At 37.9% G+C, this 13,069-nt stretch overlaps 1 protein-coding gene across 2 annotated transcripts in view; it reads right to left on the bottom strand.

Moving 5' to 3' along the window:
- Window positions 1-13,069, bottom strand: part of Tnik (TRAF2 and NCK interacting kinase) — a 380,291-nt gene that overhangs the window by 8,969 nt on the left and 358,253 nt on the right. For both annotated transcript variants that reach the window (XM_026394975.2, XM_026394974.2), the window contains 5 exons: window positions 11,210-11,344; window positions 5,513-5,613; window positions 3,236-3,385; window positions 923-1,082; window positions 529-668 (listed from right to left, as the gene is read on the bottom strand). In XM_026394975.2, the coding sequence (XP_026250760.2) occupies window positions 529-668; window positions 923-1,082; window positions 3,236-3,385; window positions 5,513-5,613; window positions 11,210-11,344 (686 nt within the window). The remainder of the gene's footprint in view (window positions 1-528; window positions 669-922; window positions 1,083-3,235; window positions 3,386-5,512; window positions 5,614-11,209; window positions 11,345-13,069) is intronic.

The following is a 13,069-nucleotide window of genomic DNA, read 5'->3' on the forward strand; positions in this document are numbered from 1 at the left end:
CATTTCAGAAGAGACATGGCTGGAATGACACAGAACATGGCACTAGTTGAGTTTGTGATTGTGCATTTCTTAAGGAATGGGTGACAACTTTCAAAAGTTTATATTTATACATGTCAAATGTTTTACACTTACGGGTGAATATAAGAGTAGAGTTAGGTTTTGATAGTGACTTTGTGAAGAGTCTAAGAGGGGAATTGTGAAGCTGACCCACTGGGAGATGAAGATGATGGGCCAACTGCTCTAAGTGCGTAGGAGAATCTGGGGGTGTCTGTTGAGTTGTCAGAAGGCCCGCAGGCCACAGAAGTTATATATAAGAGCTTACGAGAAATTTCTAGATGTTTGTTTTGATATGTGAGTAATATATCTTGAGTGTTCACATGAGTCAAACCAGTTAATGCCATTTCAAGATACTACTGATTGTTTAACACAGAGGTGATTCAGATCAGTATAAAGGAGAATGAAGGTTTCACAGGTACCTGGTGGTCTCTTAAAATGCAAACACTAATGCAAATGTTGAAACGGATTTACCTTATCATTTCTTTCACATAGAAACTTTAACCTTTGAGCTCGCTTATGCATAAATACTCCATCCAAATGTCCTGTTTCCACTGACCGGATCTCAATAGCTTTCTCGCCCCAGCCCATTATCTGATTGGAATGAATGTAGGCTGTCAAAAGGAATTTCCAAAACTGCATTAAAAACATTAGATGGGCAATAACTCACAGCATCTGTTCACATCTTAACCACATAAATGACAAACGACTTGAGATAAACAGACAAAGTAAGTCTTACAAGTGTTATTCACAGATTTTTTTTTTTTTTTTTTTTTTTTGTGGACTCAAATGGTTGTTTCACATTTCTTGACTTTCGTTTCATTTGGGGGGTGTAACTGCTGAAGGAGATAAGGAATGGTTAACCTACCCACAGACGTGGGCATTTCTCCCCATTGGAGCACCACATCCTTAGTTATCCGGCCATAGGTGTTCACATACACCCCCTCATCCTCATAGCAAACAAGCATTTCCATCCCATCTGTTTTAGGCAAGATGACGATAGCATGAGGAGTGATATTGCCCTGAATCTGAAAGACAAAGAAAAGCCATGCATTATTCTTTTTGAAAATAAGACAACACCTTGATTTTCATCTCTTGCAATTTAAAAAAGCTTTTATGGAAACTTTCACTCTACAATTTTCTTTGCTTAATTTAATCACGGATCTGTCGGATGCCATGATAAATATGGACTTAGTTGCTCGATAACAAATCCAATTTACTTGTTCCTAAAAGCAACAACACAGTATTGATGGGGTGCCTAGTATTTGTGAGGCACCCTTTACATATATGATCTCTGGCTCTTAGAACAGATCCCCATGGGAGTTATCTTTGTTCACAGATAAGGAGACTGTATCTCAGAAAGGTTAGGTAACTTGACCAAAGCTATGCTAGTATTTGGTGGGAGAACTGGCATTTGAGCATATCAGTTTCTGGCATTGAAATTCATGTGTTTTCTGTTAGAACAATGGCTTTCCAAAAAGATGAAGAGAAAGCAATGCAGCTGAATGAGGCGAGGCAGCTGTAATGGGGCTAAGACGGTCCCCACCAGGCAGGCTATGAGTACATGACTCAGATTGTTTATCTGGGTGCTGAAATACCAAAATAATCCAAATTAATGGTTTGTTTAGAAAAAAATTAGAATTAGCACTAATTAAAAAAAAAAAAAACATACAATTGAAATAAGTGTCAACTGACCTGTCCTAGAAGATGTGGTGCTGCTATAATCCCTGGTTGAGGATGTCGCAGCAGCCCAGTATGTGCTTGATGGATAGATGGATAGGAACGTTGGGATCAGGAACAAGCACAGTGATGCCCTCACAGAGAGCCTGAGTTGGGAGCTCTATGTGCACACGCACACAGGTATGAACAGCCGTAATGCAGCAATGAATGACTAGTGTGTGTGCGTGCATGTGTACAACAATGCACTAAAACAATCTTTTTCTGTGACTGTGCTTCTTTAGAGTCTCCAAACTCTTCACATACCATCAGCAACATAAAAGACCTCAGACTCTCCTGACAGTGTCTTCTGTGTGTCACCTGAGGATCACACACAGGATGCACAATTTATACTGCACAGTTCTAGACAGTGAATCTGTGCAGCAGTTCCCTCCAGGAGTCATGTTTTAGGCAGCAATATCAGCATAGTAATTGGGATATTATATTGTTAAGAAGAAGAACTACAGGGCTGGGGTTATGGCTCAGTGGTAGAGCACTTGCCTAGCACATGTGAGGCACTGGGTTCCATCCTCAGCACCACACAAAATAAATAAATAAAAAATCAAGGTATTGTGTTCATCTACTACTAAAAATATTTTTTTAAAAAAACAACTACAAATTTGAATGAATGTTATATCCATTTTTTAATTTAATGCTGATGATAACCCTATGGGGTAGGTTCTGGCATTCCCATTGACAGACGTGCAAGCTGAAGGTTGCAGAAGCTGTCTAACGGGTCCATCTGCAAAGCCCATTCAGATAAAGGCAAGGGGCTGAGCTCTGCTACTCCAGGCAGTATAGTGTAATGAGGAACTAAAACTAGCTGAAAAGGGATTTTCTCCAGGAAATTAGTATCTGATCATTGTTTTTCTCCCACACAATATGACACAATTTCCATTCAAAACTGAAAATGGAAACTTATCCATGCCCTGAAGGAAAAATTAAAATACATTTTAATAAAGTCCAAAGAAACAATATGTAGATTAATGTCACATAATCTCTTTATATGTTACTCTGTTTTAGGAAGTAATAAAAATTAGCTAAATTTATATGTTTTACTTATTAAACTATTTTGTCCCATAATCCCAGATGTGGAGCACCTATAAAAACTTAAATATAGTATATTACTATATATATAGGTTACATATATAGATATAATATATAGTATAATAAAACAGTAATAAGAATATAATTACATTATAATAATTATTACATAATAATACTAATATGATTATACATAGAAGCTCTAGATTTTGACTTTCAACCTATTTTAATGCCTCTGTGAAAATTTCATTGAAATAGCTGCAGAATTGAAAAGTTGGGTTAAAAACATTCTGTCTTCCTGGTGAAGGCCAGAAGTCTATCTGCTTTACTAATTAGTAAGGGTTAGCATGACTTCTAATAATGTGCAAAACAAATCTTTTACATGCAGAAGGCCCTTTATAGTCTACTTTGGGAAACTTACATGAGATGGTATGTAGATATCATAAGAGTTTCCTGAATCAACATCAATTACATGGAAACCGGTGTGGGAGCCAAAAATAACCTTTAATCTTTGACCTTCTTCTACAGTGAGATCAACTAGCAGGGGCTTGTGCTGAAGATCTGAAAAAGACTTTAAAATCACCCTGTTAGTATCCACATCATTTAAAGACATTATCTGAATAATATTTAGCCACTAAGTTAATTTCTGAAAAGCTGAAAAGCCAGGATATTTCTCTTTGGTAGGTCTATTCATATTCTAGCTCCAGGAGGAAGGGTCTATCAGCCCTTTTTGCCTCCTTTCCCCATCTCTGGTCCTCAGGGCAGTACAGGGTTTACAGCAGAGAAGGTGGTTTACAGCCATGTTTATAGTGTCATTCTATCTTTAAAACTTGGTGTCTGGGTGCTGCTGTTCTGTTTACTTCTGGCCTTTGCTCTCTGGAGAAGGTCCTGCCACCTCTCTGACCCTTCTCTTTGCTATGTGGCAGCAAGGCCCATCTGTGGTTGCTACCTTTCAGAGACAGCCTGGGGTGAGCATGCTCTGGCCCCCACTTTCCTTCAGTTACTGAGTGGGAATCAGAGAGGCTCTCTCTAAACTCAGTATTGAGATCTAAGACTTAGGTTTGGGCAATAAGAGAAAGGGATGGAGGTGAAATATCACAAGACTTATGACTTGCATTGACAACTAAGGTTTAACTAGAAAGTTCTAGCTGAGCTTCTGTGGACCAAAGCCCCAACCAGCTGTTGAGTGTTCCTCTTCCTTTGCTATGACTTACTCACACACTACCTTTACTGCATCTTGAAATCTAGGGGAAACCACCATTGCCCTGGTGATACTATCGCTGCTACCTAATATACCCTTCTCCCCTCATTTTCTGCTAGCATCTCACAGCATAGGAAGCTTTCCCCTCCTGTCCCTAGGGGTCAGCTCTAGTCCTCCCTATTCAAGTTCTTGCCTTTGCTTTTCCCTCTTGCAGGCTGGGGCGGGTCTGCTGAACAGAGCATTTTGCATTCTCTCATTGCTTTGGCTAGTAACCTGATGGCAGTGACTTCAACTTCAGAATGGGAATGGGATCTCCACTGAAAAGCTTTTACCGAGAGAATCTGGCACAACAGGAGCAGCAGCACAGTAGATTTTTGGAGACATCCCTTAAGTGTTATTATGAACCTAATGCATTCCAAAAATTCCTTTCCATAAAAGTGGGGTTATGGAGGGGAGCCCATTTCCACTGATCAATCTGTCTTCCTGAGCACACCACAAATGAGCCACTTGCACTAAGGGAACAACAGAGAAGTGGGGTGATTCAGCCCTGAAGAGGGACAGCTTTGGCTCCCACATGACATATGTGGCAGGAGAAAATAAATAAAAAGCCAAAGAGAGATAGTAATTATAAAAATGGAGAAAAGTCAAGGGCCAAAGAGCTACTGAGAAAGACAGACACAGGCAGAGAGAAAACAGAAGATAAAATCACACTGGCTATGCAGTCTGAACACATCAGGGGGCCTGCAAGTACAAGTCTTTCTGGCATTTGGGGGTCAGCTTTCATGAGCTCAGGTAGATGGGACTAAACATATTCCGATCCCACTCCCACTCAATCTCATGAATCCCCTGGGAAAATGCAGAAAAACTAGGTCATTTCCATGAATGACTACACTCAGTGTTCATTTCAGGGAAGTCTAATAGCAACAGGGAGATAGCATCAACTGAGTTTTAGAGACTTGGTCCAGAAAGGCTCATGATTGTAAGACCTTGGAGATTCAGTGCTGCCAGTGGTCTGCCTTTTTGAGCCCAAACACCAGATAGCACTCTAGATGCTTTTAAAACAGATATCATTGCACAGCTTCATAATCAATACTTTGCCTGGTAACCATCCTGTACCAAATGTCTCTTGCAGATGATGATTTGCAGATCTCAAATGAAGGAGGGTAAACATAAAATTTAGTTTGACTGGGCTGGGGTTGTGGCTCAGCAGTAGAGTGCTCCCCTAGCATACGCGAGGTCCTGGGTTCAACCCTCAGCACCACATAAAAATAAATGAATTAATTAAAGATTTTGTGTCTAACTACAACTAAAAAATAAATATTTAAAGAAATTTAGTTTGACTAATCTCATAGTATTTTTAAAAATAATAAATCTATGAGTTCCTACAGTTCCAAAATAGGTTTATTATTTATCATATGTAGTAAAATTGGTATTGGTTTATGTGGAGAACAGATGACTGGAGGATACAGAAAACCAAGCAAACACAGGCCCACTTACCTTAAATGCCATGAACTTGTGATATGGTTTAGGAGCCCAGGCATATATCTCCACAGCATTCTTTAAGGCAATCACCAAGAATTTGATCCTTTCATATTTAACTGTAATAGAATAGTTGTAAATTAAAAAGTACATCAATTTATTCAATAATTTGTATCATTGAATGTATAAGTCACAAGATGTAAATATACACACACATATACACACTCCATATTTGGGGGTGATGCTCCTGGCGTGGGATTTTTTTCATAGATACAGATTTCACTACCTTTACCATACCTAGTCAGCAGAATCTTTTTTTTTTTTTGTCTTTTATGTTACTTTTCCTGGATTTTAGGTTCAACCAAATGTAAGTAGCTAAAGCTGGTATGGCAAGGTGATAGAAAAAATGCAAATGGGTAGAGACATAAAAGGTGCCAATTGCTTATTATTCAGATTAGAGTTCTATTTATTTATTTATTTTTGAGAGAGAGAGAGAATTTTTTAATATTTATTTTTTAGTTTTCAGTGGACACAACATCTTTATTTTATTTTTATGTGGTGCTGAGGATCGAACCCAGCGTCCTGTGCATGCCAGGTGAGTGCGTTACCACTTGAGCCACATCACCAGCCCCAAGTTCTAATTATTAAGTAGAATAATTGCTTGTTTGTGTTTGTATTGAATTTTGGAATATCAGGAGATCTGAATTCTGATAATGGCCTATTTTTAAGAGTTTCACATACTTTGCCAATTCCTTTTTATTCTCTAGGAAAGTGCAATATTAAACATTTTAAATTCCATGGATAGAATCTTGATAAAATTTCATTGTTGTATATTTTATTTTTACCTTATACAAAGTAATAATAATGTTTATTGAATGGAAGAATATATTTTGTTGTCTGATCTTCTGTGGCCTATGTGTCTTTGATATCATAGTGATTGATATTTATAGTGATGACCTTGAGAGGTTACAGAATCCTTTAAATGCCTCAGGATCTTTAAATATTAAATGTAGATTTTAATTCTTAGAAAGTCTGTAATCTACAACTGATGCACATACCAGGCGTTTTCTTCATAAAATATCTGTTGAAAAAGAATATTCTCTATCCTGAAGAAACTGGGTAGGAAAATACTAATGCACTTATTAGATGACATGTTAAGTTTCCAATTGTCTCCACAATTTTTCATTATATGAATTCTTTATGAGACTATTCTCTAATCTTCTCACTTAAAACTTATGCAAAGATTCAAGATTAAAGCTTAAAATAACCTTGAAAATACAAGTGTATCAAAATATGTATCGGCTAAGAGCAATAGATAAATATAAATGAATCTTGGATATATAACTTGTTTTTCTGTTTTCTCCCATTTTATGTTTTTAAAATTTCATGGAAATTTGAGTATACTAAAGTAACCAGGCACTATAAAAAGATCTCAGTGTTTTGACCGAAATCCCTCAAAGAAAGCAAAATGGAGCCCAAAGTAGTTCTCTGGATAACTGAGGCAAAAAATGTTCTGAAAATTAAACTTGTCTCAATATTCTGGTAGATAATGATCAGTTATTGCTCTCTGATTATATTTCATTTTGCATGTATCCATATACGTCAGTCTTCTAATGTTAGGGCAATGAAAAGAGATAGCAATAATTAGGAGGAAGAGGTCAGATTCGCACTGGCCCGTCTAACATTTGCCAAAGACTTTTGCAGCTTCAGAGTTTTGAAAGAACACTTGCCAGGTATATGCAAGAGACAACACATACAAACTTTATTATTTCCTGTAATGAATTTTATTGCTCTGTAGTTATATAATATTAGTTTTTGTACATAACATTTGATCACTAGGAATATTACAAATGCCAAGTAATAAAGGTAAAATACTGAAAGAAAATCCTAAAAGTTTTCTGAGAGAAGTATCTAGAAATAGATTTCAAACCATTTCCATAGTAGTACTTAAACTACATTGTTTTCCTATGAATGCAGGGTCTATTTTCCCCCAAAAGAAGCCTACACTCTAAAAGAAGACCAAATGGGCATATGAATCTGCATTCTTCCTGGTAAGAATAATGAGATGCTTCTTTGATATTTTGCCAAATAATCAGATTACAAACAAGAAAAAAAATTAGAATTCTAGGGTATCTTATTAGCAAGTACTGAATAATTCTGAATCCCACAAAAATACACAGTGGAGCAGAGAAGAGCTTGTACCTTCCCAGCTTGCTATGGAAAAATGCTCCCCCATGTGGTCTAGTTTGTGAATAATACTGTATCTTTTGAGCATCCATTCCTGTCTTTAGAAATACCACTTAACTTGTTTCTCTGTGCATTGCCTACGCTAGATTTGACTGCAGCTGTGGTCACATATGTTTACAGGCATTTAATGTTTATTTTCTTCAACACCTGCTTTAAATGCATACTAATAAGCTCACTGTGTTATAAGGATAATTTTAAAGAAATAAAACCCAAATAATGTTGATAAATAGTGGGGGTTTATCTCTTTAGGCACTGGTACCTTCAAGTTCACTATATAGCACCAATGCTTCCTAGTGTCAAGGTATCTGGGAAGGTCACTTGAAATGAAATTAGAGGAAAGGTACATGAAGACTTTGCTTCAGAACAGTCCCCTCTTTAGTTGGCAGAAGACAACATACTGGGGTTCTTGCTAGGACGGGCCAGGATAAATGACCAAATTCTAGCTTTCTGAGCTCTTCTGTAGCATGGCCCTGTTTCATACTCTGTCTTTAACACACCTAAGTAGCTTTCAACCTCTGTCACATAACACACACGACTGGACCAGCTCTTCAAGTAACAATTTCAACTGTGCACCATGCTTTTCTATCACTATGTCACAGACACTATTGAAGTGAAGGTGTGGAAAGCTACTCTGCTGTCCCTCTATGGACACTCCTTACATTAAATAATCCATCCTATCCAGGTCACATTTAACAACCTCCACACATTCTCTTTCTCAATTTTAATCAACTTTGAACATGTTTCATAGAAACATATTTTAAAAAGTCAAATGGTCATATAAGGCATATAAAAAACAAGTCCCTGCCTCAGCCCCAAGTCCTGTTTCCCACATACAAATACTTGCAACTTTTTAAACTTCTTATTTGGCAATTTATTTCCGGATTTCCAAGTAATGTGCTTATTCAGTTCTTTTTTTTTTTTTTAATTTTCTTCAATTGTAGACACTATCTACCAAACCTCACAATAAGAAAAGGGTGTAGTTTCTAATATAATCTCCTTTTATCTCTACATACACATAAATCACTTTCTTCCTCACACCTCCAACACAGTTAGTGTTTATATTTTTGGTTAAAGCAACATGAAGTGTTCAGATTGTCAATGTTCACAGCTGGGGCATGTGATATACCATAATTACATTTCCTTATTTTTTCCTCACTACCCTATTTTACCTACTCTAAGCATGTGTAAACTTTGTGCTAAGACATGCCTTTCATCAAGGCCAACCGCAGCAGGGAATCCATTGGTACCATTTTATTTTTCTTGAAGTCACTCTCCTGGAATCCTGCCGAGTTGGGACTGATTTCTTTCCAGGTTAGTGGCAGAGTTATCATTTTGGTTCCTTTCACCATTATTCTGGGTATTTTCTTCATCTTTTTCCTGGATTACCAGGTTTAGTTCTTCATTTTGGTGGAACACATCTTCTAGTAGCTACTGAGCATGGTGTATGAAATTTTCATTTTTAGAGACCCTGCATACCTGAAAATGTGTTCACCAAAGTTGATCAATGGTTTGATGATATGATGATTAATTTTATTTGTCAACTTGACTGGGCTACAGGGTGCCCAAATATTTGGTCAATTATTCTGCATGTGTCTGTGAGGGCATTTCTAAATGAGAGCAGACTGTCCTCCCCAGTATAGGTGGGTATAATTTGATCAATTGAACACTTGGATAAAAGCAAAAGTCTGCATCCTCTTGCCTGACTGAGCTGGGAAATTAGTCTTTTCTGGCCTTTGGACTCAGGCTGCATCACCAGTTCTTCTTGGGTCTTGAGCTTGCTGGCTTTTAAACTGGAACTACAAGATTGGCTTCCCTGGGTCTCCAGCTTGCTGACTGCAGGGACTTCATGGTCTCATCATCACGTGAGCCAATTCCTTATAATACATCTCTACACACACACACACACACACACACACGAACCCCAATACTGACAGTTACAAAACACAAGTTGGAAATAATTTTGCCTTCAGATTTTGAAGGCAGAAGTTTTAAACTTCCAGGATTGCTGTTGAGAAATACCAAGCCTCTGTTTCTGTATCTACTATATATAAAATATTTATCAATTTACTTAGAATACAGAAGCTTTAAGGACTTCTGCCATCTTGGTACTGAAATATCCAGTTGGTGGGCCTTCTTTGAAGTCTTTTTTTTTTTTTTAAGTAAGTAAACTGGGTACTCAGAATCCTTTTAATCTGGGATGTCAAGGCCTTCGGTTCTAGAAAAGTTTTTTACATTCTTCTTTTTTCCCTTTTTTCTAAGACTCAGATTTTGAACATCTGGGTTCATTTTTTTCTTCTCTTTTTCTTTCCTTTCCCTTTTCTTTTATTCTTCTTTCTAGGACATTTCCTCATCTTTATCTTTCAACATTTCTATTAAAATTTTTATTTCTGCCAATATGCGACAGTTTGTAAGATTGGTTTCTTAATGATCTCTCCCCACCTGCTCTCCCTTTCTAAACAGCCCTATTCTTCTGTTACTGAAACAATTTTTCTAATCCTCTAAAATTCTTTCCTTCCTTTCCTCCCTGTATTTTCTTCACTCCTCATTATCTTTGTTTCTTCTAAGGTCCTTACATTCTGTTTCACTTTCCCTCATGTTCCATGTCTCCACTTATTTATAGGAGACCTATCAGCTGCTGAGATTCATTGCTGGCTGAGTAGCTAGATAGCAGACCTTTTTCTTCATGACTTCAAATGTTAGTACCTGTACATCTTTTCTTTCTGGCCATTTAGTTTCTTCAAAGACAAGTCTTTCAAACTCTTCCTTGAGAATATGATCATCATCATAGTTGCCAACACTTTGGGTGCTAAAGAGGCAAAGGGAGGGTCATGCATATGTATGTCCTCAGTTGATGGTGGCATCAACTGGCCATGTAAACCTTTCCTCTTTTGCTGTAGTGAGGGAGGGAGCACCCTGCCTGCTGGGTAGGTCCTGGGTCCTGGAGGCCTTGCTGTTGATCCGCTTTCCCCAAATCCTTCCTTTTTCAGACCTACCTTATAACTCTGCCTCAGATTCTCCTGGGCCCTCAGTCCCTGGGCCTTTCTGCGTTCTGCAGAGTGACTGGATTATTTTGATAATTTTCCCAACTATAGGTTTAGCATTTCCTGGTCTGCTAGGTCTGTTCCTCTTGTTCACTTTTTTTGACATCTATTATTTGCTGGCTTCTCTCCTCTTGGTCCCTTTGACCTTGTAGACTTAGTTCATTTTTATTCTTTTAATGTGTCCTTGGGAGGAAGTACCTATAAAAGTTCAAACTGGAGCCTAGGACTTAATTCTGAATGCTTTCTTTGAACTTCACAAATTTGACTTCTGGGGGAATAATTTGAATATACTTTTAGGTTCCAGCAACATCTTAAGCTGGTCACACAGGCATCATCAATATCTGACTGAAAAACTGAATGAAACTTAACTGAATAACTCTGACGAAGTAAATACACTGAATTTGCAATCCCGTGTCTGGAGACTTACCAACTTTGTAATGTATACAGCCTTCCAGGTCCCCGACGGTGATCCAGCCTTGCTTCTTTTCCACTTCTGGATCATTGTGTAATATTCTGTTTCTTAACCATGAAAGGTAGTAAACTCGCAGCTTATTCTTCTTTCCTATTGAAACAGCAGAGCTTTAATTCCAAGTCCCTGTGATAGCTTTTTCTCCCTCCTCCCTTACCTCCACTTTTTTTTTCATCTTTTTGTTTACAGTTTGTGTATGTGAGAGTATAATAACCAGTGTCCCCCGTGCTTCACAATTAAAGTGTTTTCTCTAGCAGGACTTGTGGTTTAAACAGCTCCAAGTGTTTTGGACAAATTACAAAATTACAATCTGTCTTTACCTTCAGGTGGTTTCTTACTTGAGCAAGCTGCTCATTCTCTCTTGCCAGCATCTGCTAAACTCACTAAGACCCGAATCTGCAACAGCGTGGCTGATCACAGTTTCAGGACATTCTAGATCTGAGCCCATGAAGCAGCGTTGACAGCTGAGTGTTTTAGCCTCTCACGAGTCCTGTCTTTCCCTCACGCTCTGACCTGGCAGTGGGTGGCAATGGAAAGCCTCTTCTCTATCCCTTGAATCTACTTTGTCCTATGATCCCAGATGTGGAATACCTATAAAAACTTAAACTATCATAGACAATATAATTATATTCAGATAAAAATTATTTTGCAATAATTATAATATTTAAATTAATACCAATGAACACTATAATATAGAAGCTCTAGATTATAATTTCTAACTTACTTTAATGCATCTGTGTCAATTTCACTGAAATATTTGCAGAATTAAAAATTGGGGACTTAGTGAATTAGAGATAACAATTGTTAGTGGTTTTATCTAACTAACGAAAAAAAGGATTTTAGAAGGAGACGGGGAGTCAAGTTCAACAAAGGCAGTTTGGGTTCAGAAATTGATATTGGACAGGTTCACGGGGATGTGGTCACTGAAAAAAAATGGGAAAGAAGAAAAAAGATGTGGATCTGAAAACAACTTAGAAGCTCCTTTTACTAAAGTAATCTGGAGTAAAGAATTCATAGGATGGTAAGAAAACCTCTGGATTGCAGGAAGAGCATGCAAAGAGGAAAATGGACATTATCTCCATTAGATTATCTGAGGAGCACTGGGGTGGCTCTTCCTAAGTAATGAGAAATATGGGCATGTAGGTTTTACTTCTTGAAAACTTATTTTCCTTTGATTTCTCTTTGTCTTTAAAGATGTTTTACATTTCACAGATGTGATATATACCAGAAGAAGAGAATCCATGCACTGGATTTGACACAAGAGTTGGTGCATTCGGACCTGAAATCCAGGAGTCATGATGCAGTGGCTATTCGCTTTTGTAACCAGAAGGTAGAACATGCATTGCTCGGGACAGCCAGGAGGGGCAGGGACACCAGTGCTTCCTCCTTTCTATGACACTATGGATCCAAGGTCAACTCAAGCACCTTGTGCTCCTATTTTAATTTTCTCTTTTCCCCATCTGTGCCTCATGATAACAGGAAATAGTTAAGAATGAGGATGTGCTACTAACAACATAATAAAGCCCGAACATGAATTTTCTGGTAGCATTTCCACTTTGGGTAGATGACTGACAGACATGTGCTTCTAATTTTGATTTGGTAATGTAGCAATCAAAAAAGCAATTAGCCAGAACAAAGGACAACACAGAATTAAACTCAGTTCACAATACAGGAAGAATTGACTTGGTTAACCCGTTTTGGGGAAGGATAAAACAAGTCCTCGGCCAGGCACAGGGGTGTACAATTGTAATCCCAGTGACTCGGAAGCCTGAGGCAGGAGGATTGCAAGTTCGAGGTCAGCCTCAGCAGCTTGGCAAG

This window comes from Urocitellus parryii, chromosome 2 (assembly GCF_045843805.1).
Source record: "Urocitellus parryii isolate mUroPar1 chromosome 2, mUroPar1.hap1, whole genome shotgun sequence".
Classification (NCBI taxonomy): domain Eukaryota; kingdom Metazoa; phylum Chordata; class Mammalia; order Rodentia; family Sciuridae; genus Urocitellus; species Urocitellus parryii.